General features: G+C 45.9%; 1 protein-coding gene across 3 annotated transcripts in view; it reads left to right on the forward strand.

The window, feature by feature from the left end:
• VTI1A (vesicle transport through interaction with t-SNAREs 1A) overlaps positions 1-26,579 on the forward strand; it is a 503,528-nt gene that overhangs the window by 453,183 nt on the left and 23,766 nt on the right. For 2 of the 3 annotated variants that reach the window (XR_008619831.2, XR_004664855.3), the window contains one exon: positions 6,809-7,045. Coding sequence is in view for 1 of the 3 variants with exons in the window: in XM_055092285.2 (XP_054948260.1) it covers positions 6,809-6,962 (154 nt within the window). In the remaining 2 variants the exon portion in view is untranslated. Of the gene's footprint in view, positions 1-6,808; positions 7,055-26,579 lie in introns of those variants that run through there. The other variant, XM_055092285.2, reaches the window with a different exon arrangement.

Genomic DNA, 26,579 nt, shown 5'->3' on the forward strand with positions numbered 1-26,579 from the left:
ACATCAGATGCAAGGTAGCTAGGTCGGGCCAATGGGAAGCAACTTCTCCAGGGAAAAGCTTCCAGAGCCCCCAGTTGTCTCCCTAACCACACTTTAGCTTTCCTTTGTCTGGAAAGAGAAGCCACTAAATGCCTCTTAGCCCAGTGTTAACTCTTTGTGAGGGGGGAATCTGAAGGGAAGATAATTCCAGGAGCGGGGAAGAATGAGAAAGAGAGAAAGAGAAACAGACCCATTTCTGGTAAATAATTAACACCAAAAAATGTTTCCCTAAAAAAAAAATGCCCAGCAGAACTTTCAACTTCTCCAATTTGGGAAGTCAAAAGTTTAACTGGGCGCCAGGCGGCTGATGCCAAGACAGGCCTCCAGCTATGTAACACTGGCCATGCCTGAGCTTGGCTCTGGACCTCTCCTTCCTGAGGAGATGTGGCATCTGGATGACAGCAGTAGAGGGCCTCTAGCTTTCTTCCGGAGCCGCAGGCAGGGAGGCAGAAGCCTGGGGTCTGTCATCCTGGGTGTTTGGAATCCCCCCACAGGGCTTCACAGAAGCACAAGTATGTCATCAGGCTGATCTCAAGTCGAGACATAAGTAGCATCAGTTTGGGAATCACACCTGGGTCTCCATTCCGGCTTGGTAGTTACCTGCTGTGTGACTTCACACAGTTACTTAACCTCTCTGAACCAGTTTACTTAGCTATAAAATGGAGTCAACAAAACTGCTTTGGGAGAGTTGTTGCCAGGATTAGACACAGTACATGTCAGGGATCAGCAAACTATGGCGTGTGGGCCAAATCTAGCAGGTGCCTGTTTTTGTCTCTTTATATAAAGTTTTTAAAACAGCCACCCCCTTTGAATGACTGATTGTCCGTGGCTGTTTGCATGCTACAACAGTGGAGCTGAGTAGCAGAGGCCCTGCAGCTCTCAAAGCCTAAGGTATTTACCTGTTAGCCCTTTGCAGAAAATGTGGCTGACCCTGGGATATGTAAAGATGTAGCTTGGTGCTTCAGAAAAGTTCAAAATGTGGAGGAGGCAGTGGTTAGTGTCATTGATATCATCCCAGGCTATTCCACATCTTGTCCTTCATTCTTTAATCTGGAAAGTGTGACTCTTGTGTCCCTTGTGTATTTTGCTACTCATAGATCCTGCCTCCACTCACACTCTAAGTGCTGGTAATTACATTTGGGACAGGGGCTTTTCTATGCTCCTGAGTGTGCAGGAGATGCTAATGACAGCACCTCTTGCCTTTGTTAGGACTAGACAGGCCTCCACCCTGGGTGACAATCTATCTTTGACCCCTACTCTTCTCACCAGCCCACCCAGTCCACCTCCAAGTTCTGTGGCCTTTTTTTTTTTTTTTTTTTTTTTTTTTTTTGAGACAGAGTCTTGGTCTTGTCTCCCAGGCTGGAGTGCAATAGTGCAATCTCGGCTCCCTGCAACCTCTGCCTCCCAGGCTCAAGCAATTCTCCTGCCTCAGCCTCCCGAGTAGGTGGGATTACAGACACCCACCATCTTGCCCGGCTAATTTTTTTTTCTTTTTCTTTTTTTGTATTTTTAGTGGAGATGGGGTTTCACCATGTTGGGCAGGCTGGTCTCGAACTCCTGACCTCAGGTGATCCGCCCACCTCAGCCTCCCAAAGTGCTAGGAATAGAGGCATGAGCCACTGTGCCCGGCTGGTGTGTGGACTTTAACTCCTTCACTGGGCTTAAGTGATTGGTGTCACAGAAGGAAAATGAGTTTTGGCATTAAACACGCTAGCATTTGTTTTTGGTTTTGCTTTTATTTCTTTATTTGAAATAGGGTCTCCCTCTGTCACCCAGACTGGAGTTCAGTAGCGTGATTGCAGCTTACCGCAGCCTCAACCTCCCAGGCTTCAGTGACCCTCCCACCTCAGCCGCCCAAGTAGCTGGGACTACAGGCAGGAGCCACCATGCTTGGCCAATTTTTGTATTTTTGTAGAGACAGTGTTTTACCATGTTGCCCAGGCTGGTCTCAAACTGCTGGGCTCAAGCGATCCATCTGCCTTGGCCTCCCAAAGTGCTGGAAATACAGGCGTAAGCCACCGCACCCGGCCTAGACCTGCATTTGAATCCCAGTTTGGCTCCTTCTCCTCTCAGCAAGACCCTGGGCAGGTATGACCTTGATCAAACACGCCCCATATTCCCCTGGCTCACCTTCAAGGTCATCCGCCATTCCCTGTGCCTGCTGACAGTCTCCACCCTCAAGTGCCCAGGGTCTCCCCTTGGTTTCAAGAGAACTTGCTCAGTCTTGAGTAGGGCAAGCAGAGTGCCCTACATTTAACCCCTCCAGAGAAGGCATCCCCCAAAGAGGGCCAGAGGCTGTTGGCTAAGCATCTCAGCTTCCTCGTCCCTTTGGGGACAGGAGATGACACAAAGCACTGATTCCTCGGAAGGCCCCCAGCAGGATGAAGCCTCAGTTGTCCATAACAGCACCTGCAATGTCTCTTCCTTCCCTGCTCCCTTACTGGTGCTTCCTGGGATCGCCTCCTGAATAAACTACCTGCTCCCAAATCCTCCCAAATGCTAAGCTCTATAAGCCTCAGTTTTCCCAATGGTAAAAGGGGGCTGGCAACATCCACCTCATAGGGTTGTTAATGAGTGAGACTATGTAATAATCCTTGCAGTGGAAAAATCCAGAGGTGCATCTGCTCTCTCCCTGAGCCCATGTCTACTATGTGCTCTATAGAATGAGGTGGGTGTTTATGAAGTCTCATAATGTCATGACCACCATGGGTTAGTAGCCAGTGCACAAAGGCTAAGGTTTGGAGAATATGAGTTATATGCTTGCATCAGTACTTAGGTTCTTACTGGGGCTCCCGTGACAAATGAAAAATGGCTACTATAGAAAAGAAAGGAAATGGAAGTCTCCATCTTGGTGAGAAGACAAATACACTATTCATCTGTCAGAAAGATTTCAGGTCCTTTCAGAAGTAGCATGAAAGAGCAGAGAGTTTGAATCTTGGCCCCACCACCTAAAATAGCTGTGTAAATGTGAACAATTTACTTGATCTTGCTGAGCCTGTTTTCTGTATTGCAAAATTGTAATGAGAATTTAAATAATATCAGTAACCCCTTTGAGTAGAGGCAGTTCTATTGTGGGTAAGAAATGAATGATACGGTCTTTGCTTTCCAAGATCTTAGAATCTCACTGGGAGATAGGGCCAGGGAGGTGGCTCACACCTGTAATCCCAGCACCTTGGAAGGCCAAGGCGGGCGGATCACTTGAGGTCAGGAGTTCGAGACCAGCCTGGGCAACATAGTGAAACCCCTGTCTCTTCTAAAAATACAACAATTAGCCAGGCATGGTGGTGTGCACCTGTAATCCCAGCTACTAGGGAGGCTGAGGCAGGAGAATTGCTTGAACCCGCGAGGCAGAGGTTGCAGTGAGTTGAGATCATGCCACTGCACTCCAGCCTGGGCGACATGGCAAGACTCCATTTAAAAAAAAAAAAAAAGAATCTCATTGGGAGATAAGATCAGACACAGGAATAGCAGAAGCAGAGCATGACTGGATCCTTGGCCAGCAATATTTACTGAGCACCTACTATGCACTAGACATTGAAATGCAGGTGCTTGCTAGAAGTGGTCACAGGAGACTCTCCCTCTACCAGTATTCATCTTATAAGCCACCTTTCCTTCCTTCCTTCTTTCTTTTCTTCCTTCCTTCCCTTCTTTCCTTCTTCTTCCCTCCCTCCTTTCCTTCCTTTTCCTCTTCCTCCCTGTCTCCCTCCTTCCCTTCCTTCCTTCTTCTTCCCTCCCTCCTTTCCTTCCTTTTCCTCTTCCTCCCTGTCTCCCTCCTTCCCTTCCTTCCTCACTTCTGTCTTCTCTTTCTTTTTCTCTTCTTTTCACCCATATTGTTTCATTCCTTCCTCTCTAAATCTGTTTTTCCCTCCTTCTCTGTCAGCACCATAGACCTCCAACCAGCGATGTTACTTGATCTCAGGGGAGCTGCAGGTCCAGACAATCCCAAGCCCTGGAGATCCCATCCATCCTTCAGGGTAAACTGGGAGCATCTTCTTCCACCCCCAGAGTATTTGAATTTGAATGGAAGGAGGAGCATCATAACCACTGAATGCATCAAATATCTCTGAGTCCCATTATATATCAGGTTCTCTACAAATAGCAGTATGCTGGAACCAGCTCATACTAGCTTCTAGGAAACAATTATTAAGTTTTCAGGATTTTTTTCTTAAATTTATTCATTATTATTATTATTATTATTATTATTATTATTATTATTTGAGACAGAGTCTTGCTCTGTCAACCAGGCTGGAGTGCAATGGCGGGATCTCAGCTCACTACAACCTCCACCTCCCAGGGTCAAGGGACTCTCCTGCCTTAGACTCCCAAGTAGCTGGGGTTACAGGCACACGCCACCACACCCGGCTAATTTTTTTGTATTTTTAGTAGAAATGGGGTTTCACCATGTTGGCCAGGCTGCTCTCAAGCTCCTGACCTCAGGTGATCCACCTGCCTCAGCTTCCCAAAGTAGTGGGATTACAGGCGTGAGCCACTGTACCCGGCCTTTTAATTTATTTTTTATTTTTTGAGACAGTTTTCCTCTGTCATCCAGGCTGGAGTGCAATGGCACACTCTTAGCCCACTGCAACCCTTGCCTCCTGGGCTCAAGCAAATCTCATGCCTCAGCCTCCCGAGTAGCTGGGATTGCAGTCATGCACCACCATGCCTGGCTAATTTTTGTATTTTTTAGTAGAGACAGGGTTTCACCATGTTGGCCAGGCTGGTCTCAAACTCCTGGCCTCAAGTGATCTGCCCACCTCAGCCTCCCAAAGTGCTGAGATTACAGGTATGAGCTATCATGGCCAGCAAGTTTTCAGGAATTTCTGAAGTGGCCGATGTCACATTGGTAGCTTAAAGTCAGCCATGATGGGACTATTTACACTACCGAAATTGGCAACTGCTACAAATCAGAAATGTATTTCCTCAGAGAGTCAGTTGTTAAACATTTACCAGCACACCACTGCATAAAATATAGGTTATACAAGAGAGACAGAGATGTGTAGAAACACACCCTGCCTTCAAGGAGCTACATAGGAGGCGAGATGATAATGATGTTGAGAATGTTGCTGATTTATAGCCAGGAAATGAAAGTTCAAGTTTCAGCTGAGTCACCCAGGGCAGGTCATTTTCTTTCTCTGGAACTCAGATTTCTGTTAAATGGGAATTGTGGTAATATCTCCCTGCCTTTTTCACAGGGTTTTTGGGGAATTCACCAAAAATGATACACATGAAAGAAAACCCATTGGGGCCAGGCGCGATTGTTCATGCCTGTAATCCCAGCACTTTGAAAGGCTGAGGCGGGTGAATCACATGAGGTCAGGAGTTTGAGACCAGCCTAGCCAACATGGTGAAACCCCATCTCTACTAAAAATACAAAAAAATAACCAGGTGTAGTGGCATGCATCTGTAATCCCAGCTACTCAGGAGGCTGAGGCACAGGAATCGCTTGAACCTGGGAGGGAGAGGTTGCAGTGAGCTGAGATGGCACCACTGCACTCCAGACTGGGCAACAGAGTGAGACTGTGCCAAAAAAAAAAAAAAAAAAAAGGCGGGGGGGTGGGTGTGGAATTATGTAACATCTCTCTGCCTTTCTCACTGGGTTATTAGGGAATTCACCAAAAATGATACATATGAAAGAAATCCCATTGGGATCTATACTGAGCTGTTCCAATCATAGAAACATCCAGAAGGAACAAGACTTCACCTGAGTGCCCCCAAGAAGGGATTTAACCACACACAGGACCACCCTGATGAACTATTAGAAGCCAAGAGAAGCAAAAATTGAGTTTTATGTCCCCTGGTTAGACTAGAAGCAGCTTGACAGCTGGGCCCTGTCTGCTATTTCTTTGTGCCCTTCACCAAGTGTAACACAGGAATGTGATCCTAAGGAATAAACAGGTGGTTCAGGGAGGAGGCCTGGGGGCACCTGTGGTGAGTCCACCCGCAAAGGCTGTGCTATGAATGGAGGCAGAGATAGTTCTGTCTTCTCCAATCCACTGCAAAGAGGCTGTTGGGGCTGTGTGCAGGTATCTGAATGATGAAATGGAATGTCCTTGATGGATAAGGAGCAATAACTATTGCAAGCACATGACTTGGATTGGGATCTTTTTTAAAAATGTTAATCTAGGCTGGGTGCGGTGGCTCACACCTGTAATCCCAGCACTTTGGGAGGCCAAGGCAGGCAGATCACGAGGTCAGGAGATCGAGACCATCCTGGCCAACATGGTGAAACCCTGTCTCTACTAAAAATACAAAAATTAGCTAGGCGTGGTGGCAGGCACCTGAAGTCCCAGCTACTTGGGAGGCTGAGACAGGAGAATTGCCTGAACCCAGGAGGCGGAGGTTGCAGTGAGCCGAGATCGTGCCACTGCACTCCAGCCTGGCGACACAGTGAGACTCTGTCTCAAAATAAAAAATAAAAAATTGTTAATCTAAAGAACAAGGTAAGGGTGACTCGCTTTGTAGCCTGGGGGCTTCTCCTTGGGCCACTGGTGGAGCATCATCCTGAAGGTTTCCTCGTCAGCCAGTTGTCCCACTCACATTCTCCCACATCCCAGCCTTACCTCCTGCACCCTCCCTGTTATTCTTCCTCCCTCCATGACAGTCCAAGGCATTTACACTTGGAGCCACCCACTCTGTAGTGTAATTATAGGAAAGTATTTGTATCTTTTTCTCTAATTATTTAATGGTCTGTCTTCCCAACCACACTGTAAAACCCTGGAGGGCATAGAATATTGTCAATTGTATCTGTTTCTCGTGTGCTTCTTATTAGTACCCTGGAAGTTCTCAGTACATCATATAAGCCAGAGTGCTGGCCAGGAATGAGACCACGCTTTGCCTGTTGGTCACCGCATCTCCAGGGAACTCAGAGGCATCTCCAGGAAACACCTGAATATCTGAGCTGGTTCCTTACAACAGTCCAATGAAGCGGAGGTGTGAGCAGATCCTTTTTACAGCTAAGGAAACTGAGGCACAAAGAGGTTGACAGCACACTTGCCCCAAAGCGCAGGTAAGCAGCAAAGCCAGAATGCAAAGTTTGGTCTATCTTAAAAACCCATGCTCCAGACCGGGCACAGTGGCTCACGCCTATAATCCCAGCACTTTGGCAGGCCAAGGTGGGCGGATCACAAGGTCAGGAGTTTGAGACCAGCCTGACCAACATGGTGAAACCGCGTCTCTACCAAAAATACAAAAATTAGCCGGGCGTGGTGGCATGTGCTTGTAGTCCCAGCTACTTGGGAGGCTGAGGCAGGAGAATCACTTGAACCCGGGAGGCGGAGGTTGTAATGAGCCGAGATCACGCCACTGCACTCCAGCCTGGGTGACAGAGTGAGACTCTGTCTCAAAACAAACAAACAAACCCGTGGTCTTAACAACTATGTTATTAGGCAACACTGAGGAAAACTGTGAGTTTACTGAGTGAGTAGTACTATGGTGTTATCCCAACTTAGCCAATTGAAGAACCGAGGCAGTCAGTGGTTAAGACAACCTGCCCACGTTGTTGCAGGCACCCGGGACCTGCTGGGAAGGTCTTGGATGGTAGATCTCTGCAGAGAGTGTGAACTGCCAAGGGCTGCTGGGTCTAGAAGAGAGGGCCTGGAAGGTGTTGGAGTCTCGGATGAACAGCTCTCTAGTAAGGGCAGACAAGATGATGGTAGAAAGACTTTAGGCTCTGAAGGGTGCCTCCGTCCTCTTTGTAGGTTTGCCCTTAAACCCAGTGTGACTCGGTGCAAACCTCCATTTCAGGTCTGTTTTCCTTTCTTCCTTCCCTTTTGCTCATCCTCATGCACAGCCCAGGGTATTTTTGGTGTTTTGTTTTTTCACTTTCCCTCCTGCACTGTGTAACTGCGGCAGAATGTTCCGGGAACATCTAGTTAGAGATCACTTCGTGTGCTCCAAGGCCTGGGGACATGCTGTCCTCCTGGCCAGGCGGCCGCCAGGAACTGTTAATATGGCAGCAGCACTGGCCTCCCAGGGCTAAGGAGGCACTGAATGGGCCTGGCTCAGTCCCTCAGGACTACCCTGGAGGCTCTGTAGGCAGACCAGACACCAGGGTTACGTGGAGACTGCAAAACCCAGAGCAGGGGCCAAAGCTGAGATGAAGGCCAAAGCTCTGCCTTCAGATTCCACTTCTTCCCCAGCCAAAGTCAGCCCTGGGCTTCTCCTCAGCCTTCAGAAACAGCCACTGAGGCTCGACCAACTCTGGTGGCCTAGAACGTCTCAATCTGGTCCTCCTTGCAAGTGGCACTCTGCAGACCCACCAAGCTGGCATTCAGAGCTCCATTCCCAATAGAGACACCTCTCATCTCTTGATATTTCTAACCTGCCAGGCACTGTGCCAAGTACTTCCTATATAAGATTGCCAGATAAGGCTGGATGTGCTGGCTCATGCCTGTAATCCCAGCACTTTGGGAGGCCGAGGTGGGCGGATCACCTGAGGTCAGGAGTTCGAGACCAGCCTGACCAACGTGGAGAAACCGTGTCTCTACTAAAAAATAAAAATCAGCCGGGCGTGGTGGCACATGCCTGTAATCCCAGCTACTCAGGAGACTGAGGCAGGAGAATCTCTGGAACCCAGGAGGCGGAGGTTACAGCGAACTGAGATAGCGCCATTGCACTCCAGCCTGGGCAACAAGAGCGAGACTCTCTCTCAAAAAAAAAAAAAAAAACAGTTGTCAGATAAGATTCAGGACGTCCGTTCAATTTGATTTTTTTTTAGTGTAAGCATGTCCCATGCAATATCATGTCCTGTGCAATATCTGGAACACACATAACTATAGCCAATCACTGTTACTAACACAGCTTTTTTTTCCTCCTTAAGAGTTAACTTAGTCACAGAGCTTCCAAGCAACAGAGCCAGGATTTGAACCCACAGAATTCTGACTCCAGATTCTATGCTACAACCACTGTACTATGTGGCCTCAAGGGTAGCCATATGTCATGATTAAGCCTGAAGTCTCTGAAGTCAGCCTGAAGTAACCGAACCTCTCTCCCTGAGTTTCCTCATCTGTAATAGGGACAACAGTAGTGTCTGCCTCGAAGAGATGAGGACTGAATGAGTTCATACAGGTCAAGGACTTAGAACTATGCCTCTGACTTCTCATGCGTGGGATGCAGCGAAGTTAAGTTGGATCCACAGAGGTTTGGGTGAGAACTGGGATTAGTACCCAGAGGTACTCGTTTCCTGGTCCGATACTTACTGCCTTGTTAAAGGCACCATGAGCCAATACTTTTGTGGGGGCAGATGAGAAGGTACAAACTGCCTCTCAGTGAGGGGAAACAGGTTACATCTTTTCTGTCTCCCTTTTCCCCCTTGGGCATGGGCTGTGTCTTTGTGTGTACAGAGCTAAAATTTTAAATTTGAAATAACCCACTGGGCACAGGCACAGCCAATCAGAAGGGATGCCGGCCATAGTGCTGGAGTGGGGTTCGGATGGCCCCTCCCCAGAACCCAAGTATTAAGCCCTGTGATACTCAGGAGGTCTAGGGGAAGCGGGGCCCAGGCGGAGGGGCCAGGGCAGGAAGGAACCCTCAGGGAGCTCAGAGCAGTGGTTCTTTGTTAATCAGGACAGACACATTTCCTTTATGTTATCTTTTTTTTTTTTTTTTTTTCTGACGCTGGGTCTCACTCTTGTCACCCAGGCTGGAATGCAGTGGCGTGATCATGGCTCACTGCAATCTTGACTTCCTGGATTCGGGTGATCCTCCCACCTCAGCCTCCCAAGTAGCTGGGACTATAGGCACATGCCACCATGCCTGGCTAGTTTTTTAAAAATTTTTTGCAGAGTTGGGATTTCACCATGTTGCCCAGGCTGGTCTGAAACTCCTGGGCTCAAGCAATCCACCCTCCTTGGCCTCCCAAAGTGCTGAGATTACAGATGTAAACCACCACACCTGGCAAGAGAGGGACATTTCAATATCTTGACAGCCAGCACAGCCATAACCATATGTGTTGGTGAACTTCAGACCCACGTATCAAGCTTCAGGATATAGACTGTCTCCATCCACTAGAGAAAGAAAGGTTGAGGGATAATGTGTTTGAGCCACGCTTGGTTGAATCCCCTCTCACTATGGAACAGTGTGGCAGTCATAACTGTCTGTCATTAAACAGTCAGATAGGCAGGGGTCAGTTCCTGTCAATCATAACAGGCCTTTGCTGTCAAAATCTGATAAAAGGCTGGGAGCAGTGGCTCATGCCTGTAATTCCAACACTTTGGGAGGCCAACGTGGGTGGACTGCTTGAGCTTAGGAGTTTGAGACCAGCCAGGGCAACATAGGAAGACCTTGTCTCTACCAAAAAAAAAAAAAAAATCAGCCAGTGTGGTGGCACATGCCTGTCGTCCCAGCTACTTGGGAGGCTGAGGTGGGAGGATCACTTGAGCCCAGAAGATCGAGGCTGCAGTGAGCTGTGATTGAGCTGCTGCACTCCAGCCTGGATGACAAAGGGAGACCCTGTCTCAAAAAAAAAAAAATCTAATACAATATGGTTAGCCCACGTTATGGTGATTTCAACAGGAAGAATACTTCTAAAACATTTTTAGAAAAAGCCCTAGACTGGACATCAGGGGGCTTAGATGCTAGTCCAGTTATGTTCCTAACTGTGAGATGTTGAACAAGCCATTCTCTTTTCTTTTCTTTCTTTCTTTCTTTTTTTTTTTTTTTTTTTTGAGACAGATTCTCCCTCTGTCACCCAGGTTGGAATGCAGTGGTGCAATCTTGACTCACTGCAGCCTTCGCCTCCTGGGTTCAAGCGATTCTCCTGCCTCAGCCTCCCGGGTAGCTGGGATTATAGGTGCCCACCACCATGCCTGGCTAATTTTTGTATTTTTAGCAGAGAAGGGGTTTCACCACATTGGCCAGGCTGGTCTCAAACTCCTAACCTCAAGTGATCTGCCCACCTTGGCCTCCCAAAGTGCTGGGATTACGGGCATGAGCCACCATGCCCAGCTGAACAAGCCATTCTCTAATTTTGGTTTGTGAAAAGAAAGAACTGGGGAATGAATTAGTCATGACTCATTTCGTTGCAAATGATAGACAATCAACTCAAACAGGCTAAAGCCCAAAACTGGACGTATCTGTTCACATAACTGAAAAGTTCAGAGATTATATTAGTTTCAGGTGTAGCTGGATCCAGGGGCTCAAAGAAAGTTTCCATGATTTGGCCTCATCCTCACACTTTCACAGTCAGTTATGCCCACTTTATATGGTGACTCCAGTAGCTTAGCCCGACATTATCCTTACAGCTAGCAATCCCATCAGAAATAGACCTCCTCTATTCAATAGGTCCATCCAAAAAATTATCTTTGGACTGATAGGAGTCATGTGTCCATCCTAAATGAATCACTAAGGCTGGAGGGATAGAATATGCCCATTGTCCAGGTCTGGGTTACATGTCCACCCTTTGGAGCCAGGAGCAGGTTAGCCCCATCCAAAGATCTGAGAGTACAAGAGCATTGGTCTCCCAAAGATGAATCAGGGTGCTGTGAGACAAGGAAGAGAGAAAGGATGCTGATGCTGGGACACCACGGCAGGTGTCTACCACAACTGGCTCTCAGGTGGCTCCTAGTTCTAAAAATCTGTAATTTTGGAGAATAAAGTTCTCTGCTTTCTGTCCTTTGGTAGCTTACAAAGAGGACAATGTGGGGCAGAAGATAGTGTTCTCTTTTTGATTATTTACGTTTCTTTTTTGTTGTTTTTTTAAATTTATTTATTTTTAGTAGAGATGAGGTCTCACTATGTGGCCCGGGCTGGTCTTGAACTCCTGGACTCAAACAGTCTTCCCACCTCAGCCTTCCAAAGTGCTGGGATTACAGACATGAGCCATCATGTCCAGCCTACTGTTTTCTTATTTCACCTGTTTTTCCACTGTCGTGTGCCCCCTTGGGAAGAGAGTAAAACAAAGCATTGACCTTGTAAAAAGTCAAAAAAGGCCACTCTTCAGTAGCATGGATGGAAGACATTCTGCATCTTCCTTCCCAAACAGTGTGGGTCTCCAGGCAAAGAATTAATCATTATAAATGGTGGGGGGGACGCACAGCATCAGCATCTATTGCCATCTGAGCAGCCCACATTGTCACTCATAGAGCAACAACATTTGCTCTTCTCCCTTCCCAGAAGCATTTACCCTAAAGAATCCTCTGGTCCTTAAATCAAGCTCCAGGCTGATTTGTATGCTGTAATGGTGATACACACCATCTGGTTACAACCAGGTCCCAATGCCAAATGGTGAACTTGTCTGAGAAAGTGCAGTTTTGTGAACAACAGTAGAAGGAAAAACGTGAATAAAGGGCAGTTTGCTGAACAGAGGTTAAATACTTTCATACGGCTCAGCTAACCCAAAAACTTCCCTGAATTCTCATTTTTAAAAAAATCATAATCTGATGTTTTAACCTCATTAAATGCTGCACTTTGAGAAGCAAGACAAGGACTGAGTTGAAAATTGGCACCTGGTTCAGGTCACTGAGCTGTAATTCTGTCTTTGCCTTGCCTGGTTTCTCTGTAGGGGAGGGCTCTGCAGAGTGACAGGAAATTTGGCAGGGGTTGAGATTTCCTAGAGCCTCTGCGAAGCCTTTTCCTCTCCTAGCCCCAATCCACAAAGCTGATTCTAGTTCCTTCCTCCATAACTCTCCACTGTGCCCAGGCCCATTCCTTTCCCCCACTGCCTTTGGGGGACAGGCCGCCATGTTGGTTCTTGAATCCTGGCTAAAACATTGAGAAGTCCTGAAGCAGTCCTTCTTTGGAAGCCATTGGCTTCTTTGGAAGTCCTTCTTTGGAAGCCATTGGCTTCCTTTCTTTCTGTCCCTTCCTCGCTTTCTCCTTTCCCTTCTATGCTTCTACTATCGTTTTCTTCTATATGTCTATTTTCTTCCTGATTTTAGCAGCAGTACTGAAAATTCTAATAAGAAAACTTAGAAGCAACTTTTTGGAAGTAGTAATGTAATATACAAAAGACCATTGAATTGTATGATTTAAATGGGTGAACTGTGTGATTATATAAATTATATCTTAATAATTTTGTTAAAAAAAAAAGAAGAAAATGTGAGAACTACAAGTGGGTAGTATAGGTAATTGAAGATGCATTTACCTAGCAGTATTCATTCATAAGACTAAGGAATCACTCACTACCCACATCCAAAAACGGGCTAAGTTGATGGAGATGGAGCGGTACATTCACTCGACTTGGAGTCACAGCTGTTCTTTTTCTTCCCTTCTAGAGGCCAAAATGGCAGATGAGTTTGAGGTTACGGCCAAAACTGGAGATTCTGTGTACAGAGTGTATTCATGTGGGTGGGAGTCCTTCCATCGCCGCATAAAGTTTCATCTCCTAAGCATCGCAGCGTTTGTAGTCTCAGAGGTTAAATTCGACTAACAATGGCTTCCTTTTCTGAGAACGACTTGGTTAAAAGGTGTATGACTCATATTTGTCAGGGACAATTTGCTTTTATCTGACTTTTTTCCTCATTGACGTCACTTCCTCCTCCTTTCCTTTTCTCAGAGGTAGCGTTGGGATTTGGCAACATGAATACAGCAATTTACAGGGAAGTCACACGTAGTCTCCCGTTTGGCTCCGGTGGCCATGCTTAGAGCTACCCTAGGTTACCCTAGGCCTTCATACACCACCTGCCCCAACTCACACACTCTCAGCTCTGCATAGGAAATTCGCCACTTTATGGCTTCGCATAAAAGTGCCATTGTGAATAAACGCAGAAGCAATCAAATGCTCTAGAGTTGTTGGGCTTAAATATCAGTCATGCTTCATCGCAGGCATGCAGGACCTGTTCCTTGTATGATATCGTCATATAAAGATTAAGGACCTTAGGGGCATCTTAATGAGGTGATAATGAGGAAAAAATGTTCTGGTTTTGGGGGGGAGCTGTAGTCTTTACTTTCATGTTCAAAATGGGTTTAATCTGACATTGAACTCCTTGTTATGCAGTATTAAGGAAGAGTGGGGCGGGGAATGAAGATGGGTACTAAGGTAGGGGTGTGTGTGTGTGTGTGTGGGTAGGTGTGTGTAGGTGTGTATGGGGGGTGTGTGCGCGCACACGTGTGTGTGCACGGGTGTGTGGGTGTGTGTAGGTAGGTGTGTGTAGGTGTGTGTGGGGTGTGGGGGTGTGTGTATGTGTGTGTGAGGGGGTGTGTGTGGGTGTGTGTGGGGGTGTGTAGGTGTGTGTGAGGGGTGTGTGTGTGGGGGTGTGGGGTTTTTGAGTGTGTGTGGATGTGGGTGTATGTGGGTGTGTGTGTGAATGTGGGTGTGTGGGTGTGTGTGAATGTGGGTGTGTGTGGGTGTGTGTGGGTGTGGGTGTGTGTAGGTGTGGGTGTGTGGCGGGTGTGTGTGTGTGTAGGCACACAGTGTGCTTGGAATTTTTTTTTGTTTTCAAGACAGGGTCTTGGTCTGTTGCCCAGGCTGGAGTGCAGTAGCATGATCTTGGCTCACTGCAACCTCTGCTTCCCAGGCTCAAACGATCCTCCTGCCTCAGTCCCTCCAGTAGCTGGGTCTATAGGCGCACACCACCACGCCTGGCTAATTTTTTCTCTTTTTGGTAAAGATGGGGTTTCATCATGTTGCCCAGGCTGGTCTTGAACTCCTGGGCTAAAGTGATCCACCCGCCTCACACTCCCAAAGTGTTAGGATTACAGGCGTGAGCCATTGCACTGGGCTGGAACTTTCTTAATCTGCCTTTTATTGCTCTTGAACACCTGCCCATAATATGAGGCTCTCCCTTTTACAAGGACTACCCAAGTCCTAGGGCAGTAACTCCAAGGAGCTTCCTTCTCTAATATCCAGACCTCTTTATGTTCCCTTCCTCTGTATTTATGCCACTGTCTTTGCCGCATTGCACTATTATTGTTTTCACTTTATTTCCTAAGGTGCCCTTTGTTACTCTTGAAGACCTGCCATTATTTCAAAACCTTTTCTCTTTATATGAACCACTGTGGAGCAATAGGGTGAGGGAGCTTCCGACTTCGCTATACAGATGGTCTTTATTCTCCCTTCCTTCCTCCTTCTTTCTTTTCAGACACTTGGAATAACCAGATAGTTGAGAACGTTCTTTGAAATGGGAAGTCACAAACTCTGTCCTTTGCTGAGTGACTTAACCCCTTTGGGGGAAAAAGATTTGTATAAAACCAAGGTGGCATTGTTATGACTATTGAATAACAATAGATGAGTTAAATCATTCATTCGTTTGTAACCTAAATATTCCCCTGGGGTTATGACAGGTTTCCTGTATATTTATGCGCAAAATTACATTTGCCCTGAATCTTCACCCCTTTGACTAAGAGGAGTCTAAAGTCTGTTTGTGTGTGATTCTCCTATTCCAAGAATTACAAAATGTTCTTAGTCATGTCCTCGTTTTTGCTCCCTTGCCAGTTAATTCAGTCCACAATCAATTATCCATCCATCCTTTCATCTATCTGTTCATCTGTCCATCCGTCTACTCATCCATTCATTCAACACATATTTATTGAGCATTTAAATGAGGCAGGTACTCAACTAGATGACTAGTGAGGGATTTGGTGGTGAGTCTGCATATCTGCCCTCTGGGAGAATAGACAAAGAGGGATATAGACAAAGAAGTAGACAAACATTACAATATGTGTTAAGTCCAGTACAGAGTGGACTGGGCACACAGAGAAGGGACAGCTGGCCAGAGTTAGGGACTCAGAAAAAGTGCCCCTAAAGAAATGCTATCTAAGACCCAAGGGATAAGAAAAAGCAGGGAGGAGGCAGGGCGCAGTGGCTCACGCCTGTAATTCCAGCACTTTGGGAGGCCGAGGTGGTGGATCACTTGAGGTCAGGAGTTCGAGACCAGCCTGCCCAGTATGGTGAAACCGCGTCTCTACTAAAAATACAAAAAATAGCGAGGCATAGTGGTGCATGCCTATAATCCCAGCTACTTGGGAGGCTGAGGCACGAGAATCGCTTGAACCAGACAGGTGGAGGTTGCAGTGGGCCAAGATCGTACCACTGCACTCCAGCCTGGGCTATAGGGCAAGACTCCGTCTCTCAAAGAAAGAAAAAAGAAAAGAAAAAGCAGAGGGCAGGAGAGAAGGACTTTTTTTCTGAAAAATATCCAATGATGTATCTACTACTTTCCTAAGCAAACTAATTCATCTTGCTGATTCCCTGAGCCTCTCACATAATGATGGATTTTCATGTAGAAAGAGCAGAGATTTGGATTTAGTAGCTCAGGACAATTTTGCTTAAATTTTTCTGGGTGCAGGTTGCCTCATTTGTAATATGTGCAAGGTAATAATTCCTAACCTACAGAGTTGTTAGAAGAATTAGGTGTGTTACAGGCAAAGCCCCCAGCACATGAGAGACCTTCACATATGGTAGATCTTATTACCATGAAAAGCAAAAAAATATATCAGTGGTTCCTAAGGGTGAGGGTGGGGGAGGGCTAGTGGGGTGGGGACTCCCAGGAAGCTCTTTAAAAAAAAAAAAAAAAAAGTAAGGACAAATAAACAAACACACCCAGGCTCCGTCCCGGGAGGTTCTGAGTCACTAGGTCTGGGGTGGGTCTCTAACATGTGAGCTCCGTAGGTGATTCTGATCTTAGCCCCGTAGGTGATTCTGGTCTTAGCCATGGTTGGGAAGTGCCGCTGTACCCTGCAAAGGCAAGGATCTATTTTCATTCATAGAGCTGCCATTTTAAGTACATTAAAACCACAACTAAAAGCACAGTAACCATGATTTAAAGTAACTATTAAACAGAGTTGGAAGGGCATGCTGATGGTCAGTAACCACCCTCCTTGGGTAATTGAGAAGGGACTTATGAATCAGTGAAAGTGGAACTGCAGAATTTCTCAGGCTCTTAGAAATGAGGCCTGTAAAAATGTCTGGCTGGAGTCAGAGTGGAATTTAGCTGTCATATTTCTCTTGACTGACCACTGTAACCCTTTGGTAATTGATCTAGTAAATTAGTAACTCATATCACACACAGCTTAAGCTTTCTAGAGTTCATGATTGCTTGCTGAAAATAGACATCTGGCCGTAGAATTTCCAGCATAACTAGTAAAGAAAAATTCAGACAGACATTTGCTCGTGAGAAGTCTCAATATTTCAACCCACAGTCTGAAATTTCAGTTGTTCAGGGTGGAATTCTTGAGTATGTTTGTAAATGTTCCCCGAATGGAGAGTGTTCAAGCTGTTTGTCTCTTAGTCACTCGCTCACTGTAAGACAACACAACAGAGTTGACGTTTGAATTTGCCTAGAGCTGCAAGACAGTCACTATCTACGAATTGCTGGAAAAAAAAATCTCAGGAATAAGCAAGATTTGGTCTTCAGAGGTGGTTGTTTTAGAGATAGGATAAGAGGAGACTAAATATTCTTGGTTTGTCCTGAATCATGTCAGCAAAGAAAAAGCCTGGTATATAACTCTTTCCAAATATTACCCAAGGAACTTCCCAGAGAATCACCAGCCAGAGCTTATTAAACCTGCAGGTTCCTGGGCACTCTCCCAGCCTTTCTGTGTTTCTGGGGGTGAGGGCCAAGGCTCCCAGGTGATTTTTATAGTCATGACCACCTTTTGAGAAGGTAAAAAATGAGGGTGGGCACTATGGCTCATGCCTGTAATTCCAGCACTTCGTGAGGCTGAGGCAGGAGGATTACTTGAGCCCAGGAGTTCGAAACCAGCCTGGGCAACAAAGCAAAACACCATCTCTCGAAAAAAAAGAAGAAGAAGAAGAAGAAAATTAGCCAGGCATGGTGGTGCATGCCTGTGGTCCCAGCTAATTGGGAGGCAGTGGTGGGAGGATACCTTGAGCCCAGGAGTTAGAGGCTACAGTGAGGCATGATCATGCCACTGAACTCCAGCCTGGGCAACAGAGTGAGACCCTGTCTCCAAAAAAAAAAAAAAAAAAAAAAAAAAAAAGTAAATAAATAAAAAGAGGGTGATAATGTATTTTTACTACACTTATTTTGCCACAATGGAATTCTATGTCTGCGCTTAGATTTTTTTTTTTAAAAAAAGAGTAAATTAAGAGCATGAGACTTGGAGTCACCCATTTCTGCTTCCTGTTCCTTTGCTAATTCTTTTTTTTTTTTTTTTGAGATGGGGTCTCACTCTGTTGCCCAGGCTGGAGTACAGTGACATGATCACAGCTCACTGTAGCCTCAAACTCCTGGGCTCAAGTGATTCTCCTGCCTCAGCCTCCCAAGTAGCTGGGATTACAGGTACACACCCACACCCAGCTAATTGTATTATTTTTTGTAGAGAGCGGGGTCTGTTGTCCAGGCTGGTCTCAAACTCTTGGGCTCATGTGATCCTTCCCCCTTGGCCTCCCAAAGTGCTGGGATTACAGGCATGAGCCACCATGCCCGGCACCCCCTTTACCCATTTTGAACTTTAGTTGCCTTCTCCATAAATGGCACTGATAAGGGGAGTTATCCTTCCCCCAACATTTCCTTAAAGACCAAATGAAAAAAAATGGGTATGAAAATACTTTGTAAACTAAAAATACACAGTTCTATCATTATAGTCATTTTATATATGAAGAATCTACAGTTTAGGATTCCCAGCTGACATTATTCCTGGAAAAATGTTAACCAGCCTCCTTAATTTGGCTGTTTTTACTTTTATTCAAAGAGAGGAGGGTGTTTCCATACACAATGAGCCATCTAGCCGTAAGCATAAATAAGGCAGTTCAGATGTTGCAAAGGAGACAGGGGTCATTAAGTCCTTAACATATCAATCCAGAATTGCATAATGCAAATCTAGAGCAGCTACCAAGGAACCGGAGAGGCTTAATGTGTTCCCCAAAGCGCATTATGTTATTCTACATCTAGGAAAGTGCTTAAGTCAGAGCTTTCTCCAACCAAAGCAATGTCCACTATCTGTGACGGCTTGCCTGCAGAGTTTTTTGTTGTTTTGTTTGTTTGTTTGGTTTTTGCCTGTTTCATGAAAGAAAAAAAAAAAAAAAACTGGCTGTAGGACAAGCCAGCTTGATGCATTTTGTGACAGATCTCTGCTAATATTCTAATCTCTCAGGCCCCAGACATGAGTCCTCAAAAGAGATGGAAAGACTTTGTCCTAAATGTAGTTGATATATAAGAACCTTCCATTATTCGCCTTACCTTACCCATCTGAGCTTCAGTCTAAGAAAGGAGGTTGTCTCCTTCACAAGATGCATTCATTGGCATTTTCAATTGACAGAGATTGAGTAATGCATTAAGTAGTCCTGTATACAGCTGTTGATACTTAATCACCTGAGATCTCTTCAGTACTATTTATCTGGCATAATCTGATAGGTGCCCGTCCAATTATTTGCTTTGAATAGATCTATTTCTCAGGCTTAGGGGAAATAGCCATTGATGGTAGAACTCTTACAAGCCCCTACCTGGCCTCAGTAGCAAACAAGGAAAGTCTGGTGGAGAAGAGAGAACAGGAAGAGAGAAGTAGGACCCATGGCTTAGGCTCTATGGGAGATGAAATGACTGTCTGGACTGGAAAGAGGCCTTGCATTCATTCTGCTCATCCACTCATTCATTCATTTCATTCATCTGCTCAACAATATTTACTGCATGCCCCTCTGTGCCAGGCAGTGTCATGGGCACAGGGGCTCTGTGCCCTCCTCAGATGGAAGTCACTTAGCACATTGCCATAACCTGGGTTTATAGCCATAGTATTTACAAGTTGGGGAAGTTTTCCTCTTGCTTTGTTTGGGAGGACAAAGAACTATAAGAAATACTGGGTTAAAGCATCGGGGAGAAAATCCAGTTCCACCTGGCTCCTCCCTGAATGGGCTCCCACCCCTTTCTGGGGTAGGTGGAGCAGTCAGAGCCCCTAACCACTGGCTTGGAAAGAAAAATCCTGAAGTCATGTGATCCAGCTCTAAGAGATGCATTCTACCAGGAAGTAGAAGGCACCTTCCAGGGAGTTAACCCTTTTGATCACAAGTACAAAATGCAAGACCTTCAAGGCACTAAGAGGATGCAATATATGAACTTGGAAAAGATGATGATGATGATGAAATGACAATGATGTGATGATGATGATGACGATGACGATAAATATCTCCCATTTATTGAGCTTTTACTGGGTATCAGGTACTGGGCTATGTGCTTTATGTATTATTTCATTGCATCTTCACAACAGTATGAGGTAGATACACTGATTATTTTACAGATAAGAAAGTTGAGTGTAAGAAAAGTTAGGAATTTTGTCCAAAGACACACAACTACTAGATGTCAGAGCTGGGCCAGTGTCTGTTTATCTTCCTTCTCTGTTCCTTTGGTTCTGTTTGGGATTATAAAATAATGGGGGCTCACTTCTATGTAAAAAGTCCCATGTGGCTCCTATTCTATTTTGTATGTGTGTCTGTTGATCCAGGAGTTGTTTGCCTGGCATAGATGGCCCCTCTGATCTGATTTGACTTTCTTGGTCTTGGAAGTCCTCTGTTTTCATTTACTGTCTAGTAAGATGGGGAGGGGCACAAAAGAAATGTCAGTGTGAGGTTGCCTTTGGCCAGAGTCTTGAGGCCATCCAAGAACCAGCTACCTCTTTAGCCCCGAAGACCTAAGGACCGAAGATCCCAAAGAAGTAAGTGACATGGAGGAAAGAATAGATAATAACAAACGAGGAGACACAGGAAACACACCAGAGCCAAGGAGAGAGTGGAAATGGTCCTGAGTACCAGCACTACTCCTTTTGACATTCCTCAGTGGTGACCAAGCTTTGCTCTTTTAGAGGGGGAGGATCAGCTCTGTGGCTGAGTCAGGCTGGGGACAGAAGTGAGTAACACCTCCATAGGTTAAAACAAAACAAAACAAAACAAAACAAAATGATGACTCCTGATGAGGTTTTCGGGAGTTGCAGAACATGGCACAAACCTGGAATCAATGTCTTACTTTCTTTGAAAGGACGGTGTCCACCTGGATGTTTGCACATGGTTGTCTCTGTTCACAGATCTAACACAAGCTTTCCATGGTCCATCTTGTTTGAGGTGGAATGCAGTGTTTGCATCCTCAGTACCTGTTCAATATCTGGGACTGAGCAGACACTCCATAAATGTGTGCAGTTTATTTTATTTTGAGACAGGGTCTCATTCTGTCACCCAGGCTGGAGTGAGGTAGTGCAATTATGGCTCACTGCAGCCTTGACCTCCCAGGCTCAAGCGATCCTCCCACCTCAGCCTCTTGAGTAGTTAGGACTTCAGACATACACCCAGCTAATATTTTAAAATTATTATTATTTTTTGCAGAGACAGCGTCTCTCTATGTTGCCCAGGCTGGTTTTGAACTCCTGGGCTCAAGTGGTCCTCCTGCCTTGGCCTCCCAAATTGCTGGGATTACAGGCCACTGCATCTGGCCATGTGTGTGGTTTAAATGAAGAGCATAGCACTTCTCTTTGGCAGAGACTGAGCTGAGGAGATAACAGAGCAGAACACAAGAGTACCTGTAGGGCAGGTGGCAATGGCCAGGCCACTGATTAGGCAGGTGGAGAAAGACTAAGTGGATGGTGTCTGTTGGAAAGTCCAATAGTATAGAAAAAAGTGTCATGCAGAGACCATAGGTCTAGAGAATGAAGCCAGACTGTGAGCCTGAGGTCAAAGCAGGGAGCAGGCCAGAGATGGTGCTTGGGTGTCAAGGAAGGGCCCAAGCATTACAGTGTAGTGAGAAAAGTCTAGGCTTTGGAGTTAGGCAAACTGAGATTGAATTTTGCCTCTGCTTACTGGCCTCTCTGAGCTTTGGTTTAGTCTTTCCTAACTGCGAAGTAGAGATAATAAAACCTACTAATTCTGGTTATGTATTGCTGTGTAACTATGTATCTCAAAATTTAATGACTTAAAACAACAGCCATGGTTTTATTTTATTTTGTTTTGTTTTGTTTTTGAGATGGGGTATTGCTTTGTTGCCCAGGCTGGTCTCAAACTCCTGGGCTCAAAGCCATTATTTCTATATCTCACAATTCTAGGCAGGGCTCGCCTGGGAGATTCTTCCGTTCCATGTAGTATCAACGGATGTCACTTAGTGGTATTCAGCAGGCTGAGAGGCTGCTCTGGAGGGTTCAAGAGGGCATCACTCACAAGTCTGGAGCCTTAGTAGAGATGACTGGCAAGCTGGGCTCAGCTGGTACTGTCAATCAGCACACCTACACCATGACTACGTGGCATGGTGGTATTAAGGTAGCTGAACTTCCTATGTGACTCCAGAAAGCAAGGAGAAAGCAGCACAGTTTTGTTTTTTTTTTGTTTTGTTTTGTTTTTGTTTGTTTGTTTGTTTTGAGACAGAGTCTTGTTGTGTCACCCAGGCTGGAGTGTAATGGCATGATCTCGGCTCACTGCAACCTCCACCTCCCAGGTTCAAGTGATTCTTCTGCCTCAGCCTCCTGAGTAGTTGGAATTACAGATGCCTACCACCACGCCCGGCTAATTTTTGTATTTTTTAATAGAGACGGAGTTTCACCATGTTGACCAGGCTGGTCTCGAACTCCCAACCTCAGGTGATCCACCTGCCTCAGCCTCCCAAAGTGTGGGGATTACAGGCGTGAGCCACTGTGCCCAGCTAGGCACAGCTTTTTATGAGCGAGCCTCTCACTGGACTCTGTTGGTGGATATATACACAGGACCAACGGGATCCAAGCAGAAGGGACATAAGCCCTACCTCTTGATGGAAAAAGCATTAAAGAATTTGCAGCCATGTTTTAAAATTGCTACACTATCTTGTGACGATTGAGTAGACAGCGTTTAGCACAATGTCTGGCATGCAGTAGGTGCTCACAATGTTAGCATCTTTTCCTCATCTTATACCCGCAAGGAGAAGAAATGAAGTTTATGGTCTGGGATTTCATGCCAGAAGGGCCTGTATCAGTTAGGAAGTCTTAATCATAAGTAATAGAAAATATTCATAAGATGGCTTAAACAGGCCAGGCGTGGTGGCTCACACCTGTAACCCCAGCACTTTGGGAGGTCAAAGGGGGTGGATCACCTGAGGTCAGGAGTTTGAGACCAGCCTGGCCAACATGGGGAAACCCCATCTCTACTAAAAATACAAAATAAGCTGTGCATGGTGACGTGCACCTGTAATCCCAGCTACCCGGGAGGCTGAGGCAGGAGAATTGCTCAAACCTGGGAGGCAGAGGTTGCAGTGAGCCAAGATCGTGCCACTGCACTCTAAGATGATATATTATCTCATATGACAAGAAGGTGGGAGTTAAGGCTGGACTGTGGCTCACACACCTGTAATCCCAGTGCTTTGGGAGGGTGGGGTGGGAGGATAGCTTGAGCCCAGGAAATCGAGGCTGCGGTGAGCTATGATCGTGCCACTGCACTCCAGCTGGAACAACAGAGCAAGACCCTGTCTGAAAAAAAATAAAGAAATAAGAAAAATAAGATTGGAGTTAGACTGATTCCATGGTTGGTAATTTAGCTGCCCAATCATATCTTCAAGGAATCAGGTTATTTCCCTCTTTTCATTTTGTTATCCTCAGTCTGTTTACTCATCCTCTTAGGTGAGATTCCCACCTAGGCCTAAGCTGGCCGCTGCAGTTCTGAGAGCCACACGAACATAGTAACATCCCTCAAGCAATCTATGTGAGTGCCAGGGTGGGGCTTTGGTGTTCCCTTTCATGAGCAATGAAAATGTTCTAAAAGGCTCCCCAGCTGACCTCCCCTTGCAACGCATGGGTCCACATCCAAACCATTCATTTGTCAAGAAGAATGAGACCATCATGACTGGCTTAGATCCATCCAGATTTCAACCCTAGGGCCAGGGAGGAGTCCAACCTTCCTAAAAGGTTGTGATCACTTGGGGAAGGGGAACAAAGTCAGGATTCTATTACCGTGAAGATAGGAGAGAATTGCCATTGAGTAGACAGCCCACAGTGCCTCCCACAATCCCCACCATTGCTTACTCATCACACCGTTCATCCCGGACATGGCTTCACCATGTGTAGGGGGACTGAGCTTGGACATGGTCTTGGTGGGCATTAGGAGTCATGGTCTTGGAGATCGGTGATAGAGAATAGAGAATAAGTGAAAGAAGGTGCAAAGATAAGAATAGAAATCTAAATCCAAAGTATCTGGGACACTAAGTCAAAGCCAAGCCACCAGAATGAGGGCTTGAAAAGGCAAAGGTACAGCCATTTTGGAAATAGTATGGAGATAACTCAAAAAAACCAAAAAGCCACTGCTGGGCACGGTAGCTCACGCCTGTAATTCCAGCACTTTGGGAGGCCGAGGCAGGCAGATCACTTTAGGTCAGGAGTTTGAGACCAGCCTGGCCAACATGGCCAAACCCCAACTCTACTGAAAATTCAAAAAAAATAGCCAGGTGTGCTGGCGCACGCCTGTAACCTCAGCTTCTTGGGAGGCCAAGGCAGGAGAACTGCTTGAACTAGGGAGGAGGAAGTTGCAGTAAGCTGAGATCGTGCCACTGCACTCTGACCTGGGCAACAGAGCAAGAATCTGTCTCAAAACAAAAACAAAAACAAACCAAAAAACAAAAACAAAAAACACTAAAAACTGAACTACCATTTGACCCAGCAATCCCACTTTGGGGTATATACCCAAAGGAATTAAAATCAGTATGCTGAAGAGATATCTCCCCTGCCATGTTAATCAAATGTGGTACATAAACTCAGTGAAATACTATTCAGCTTTAAAAAAAACCTGGAAATTCTGTCATTTGTAGAAACATGGATGAACCTACAGGACACTATGTTAAATGAAATAAGCCAGGCACAGAATGACAAATACCACTTATGGATCTCAATTATATGCGGAATCTAAAAAAGTCAAACTCACAGAAATAGAGAGCAGAATGGTGGTTACCAGAGGCTGCGGTGGGGGTGAATGGAGAAAGAGAAGATGCTGGTCAACAGGTACAAAGCTTCAGTTAAGCAGGAGGGATAAGATCTGGTGTTCTATATACTGGATCGTGACTATAGCTACTAATAATGCACTGTAGGCCAGGCAAGATGGCTCACACCTGTAATCCTAGCACTTTGGGAGACCGAGACAGGCAGATCACTTGAGGTCAGGAGTTCGAGACCAGCCCGGCCAACATGGTGAAACCCCATCTCTACTAAAACTACAAAAAAAATTAGCCAGGCATGGTGGTGCATGCCTGTAGTCCCAGCTACTCAGGAGCGCTGAGGCAGGAGAATCGCTTGAACCCAGGAGGTGGAGGCTAGAGTGAGCCGAGATTGTGCCACTGCACTCCAGCCTGGTTGACAGAGTGAGACTCCATCTCAAAAAAAAAAAAAAAAAAAAAATGCATGGTGTATTTCAAAATAGCTAACAGAGAGGATTTTAAATGTTCTCACCACAAAGAAATGATAAATATTTGAGTTGATAGATATGCTAATTAGCCTGATTTGCTCATTCCACAATGTATATGTGTATCAAAACATCACATTGTACTTCGTGTGTGTGTGTGTGTGTGTGTGTGTGTGTGTATCAATTGAAAATAAAACTTAAAAAAAAAGGTAAAGGGACCAAATGCTAGGCTGATCTTTACTTTTAGCCATGTTTTAGCTATTCTGGGGGCTAGGACAGAACTGAGATTAGTATGTAGGTAGAGTTGAGCCTATAAGTGGGAGAAATTATCTCCACCTTGAGACAAGAGAAATGTTGAAGAATGAGCAAGCCTGGCCAGGTACAGTGGCTCATGCCTATAGTGCCAGCACTTTGGGAGGCTGAGGCAGATCACTTGAGAATCACCTGAGGCCAGGAGTTCCAGACCAGCCTGGGCAATATGGTAAGACCCCCATCTCTAAAAAAATTTTTTTAAATTAGCTGGAGGGTGGTGGCACACACCTGTAGTCCTAGCTAGTCAGGAGGCTGAGGGAAGAGGATCACTCGAGCCCAGGAGTTTGAGGCTGCAGTAACCTATGATTGTGCCACTGCACTCCAGCCTGGATAGCAAAGCAAGACCCTATCTTTGAAAAATGAAAAATAATTTTAAAAAAATTAGGGGCCAGGCGCGGTGGCTCACGCCTATAATCCTAGCACTTTGGGAGGCTGAGGCGGGTGGATCACCTGAGGTCAGGAATTCCAGACCAGCCTGGCCAACATAGCAAAACCCTGTCTCTACTAAAAATACTAAAATTAGCCAGGCATGGTGGCACGCGCCTGTAATCCCAGCTACTCAGGAGGCTGAGACAGGAGAATCTCTTGAACCCGGGAGGCAGAGGTTGCAGTGAGCTGAGATTGCACCACTGCACTCCAGTCTGGGTGACAGAGCAAGACACCATCTCAAAGAAAAAAAAAAAAATTAAGGCTGAGGCAAGCAGATTGCTTGAGCCCAGAAGTTTCAGACAAGCCTGGGCAACATGGCAAAACCCTGTCTCTACAAAAATACAAGAAAAAAAAAAAAGAAAGAAAAAGAAAAGGCTGAGCATGGTGGCTCTTTCCTGTAACCCCAGCATTTTGGGAGGCTGAGGAGGGTGGATCACTTGAGGTCAGGAGTTCGAGACCACCCTGGCCAACATAGTGAAACCCTGTCTCTACTAAAAATACAAAAATTAGCCAGCCATGGTGGTGTGCACCTGTAATCCCAGGTACTTGGGAAACTGAGGCAGGAGAATCGCTCAAA

The sequence above is a fragment of the Pan paniscus genome, chromosome 8 (genome assembly GCF_029289425.2).
Source record: "Pan paniscus chromosome 8, NHGRI_mPanPan1-v2.0_pri, whole genome shotgun sequence".
NCBI lineage: Eukaryota > Metazoa > Chordata > Mammalia > Primates > Hominidae > Pan > Pan paniscus.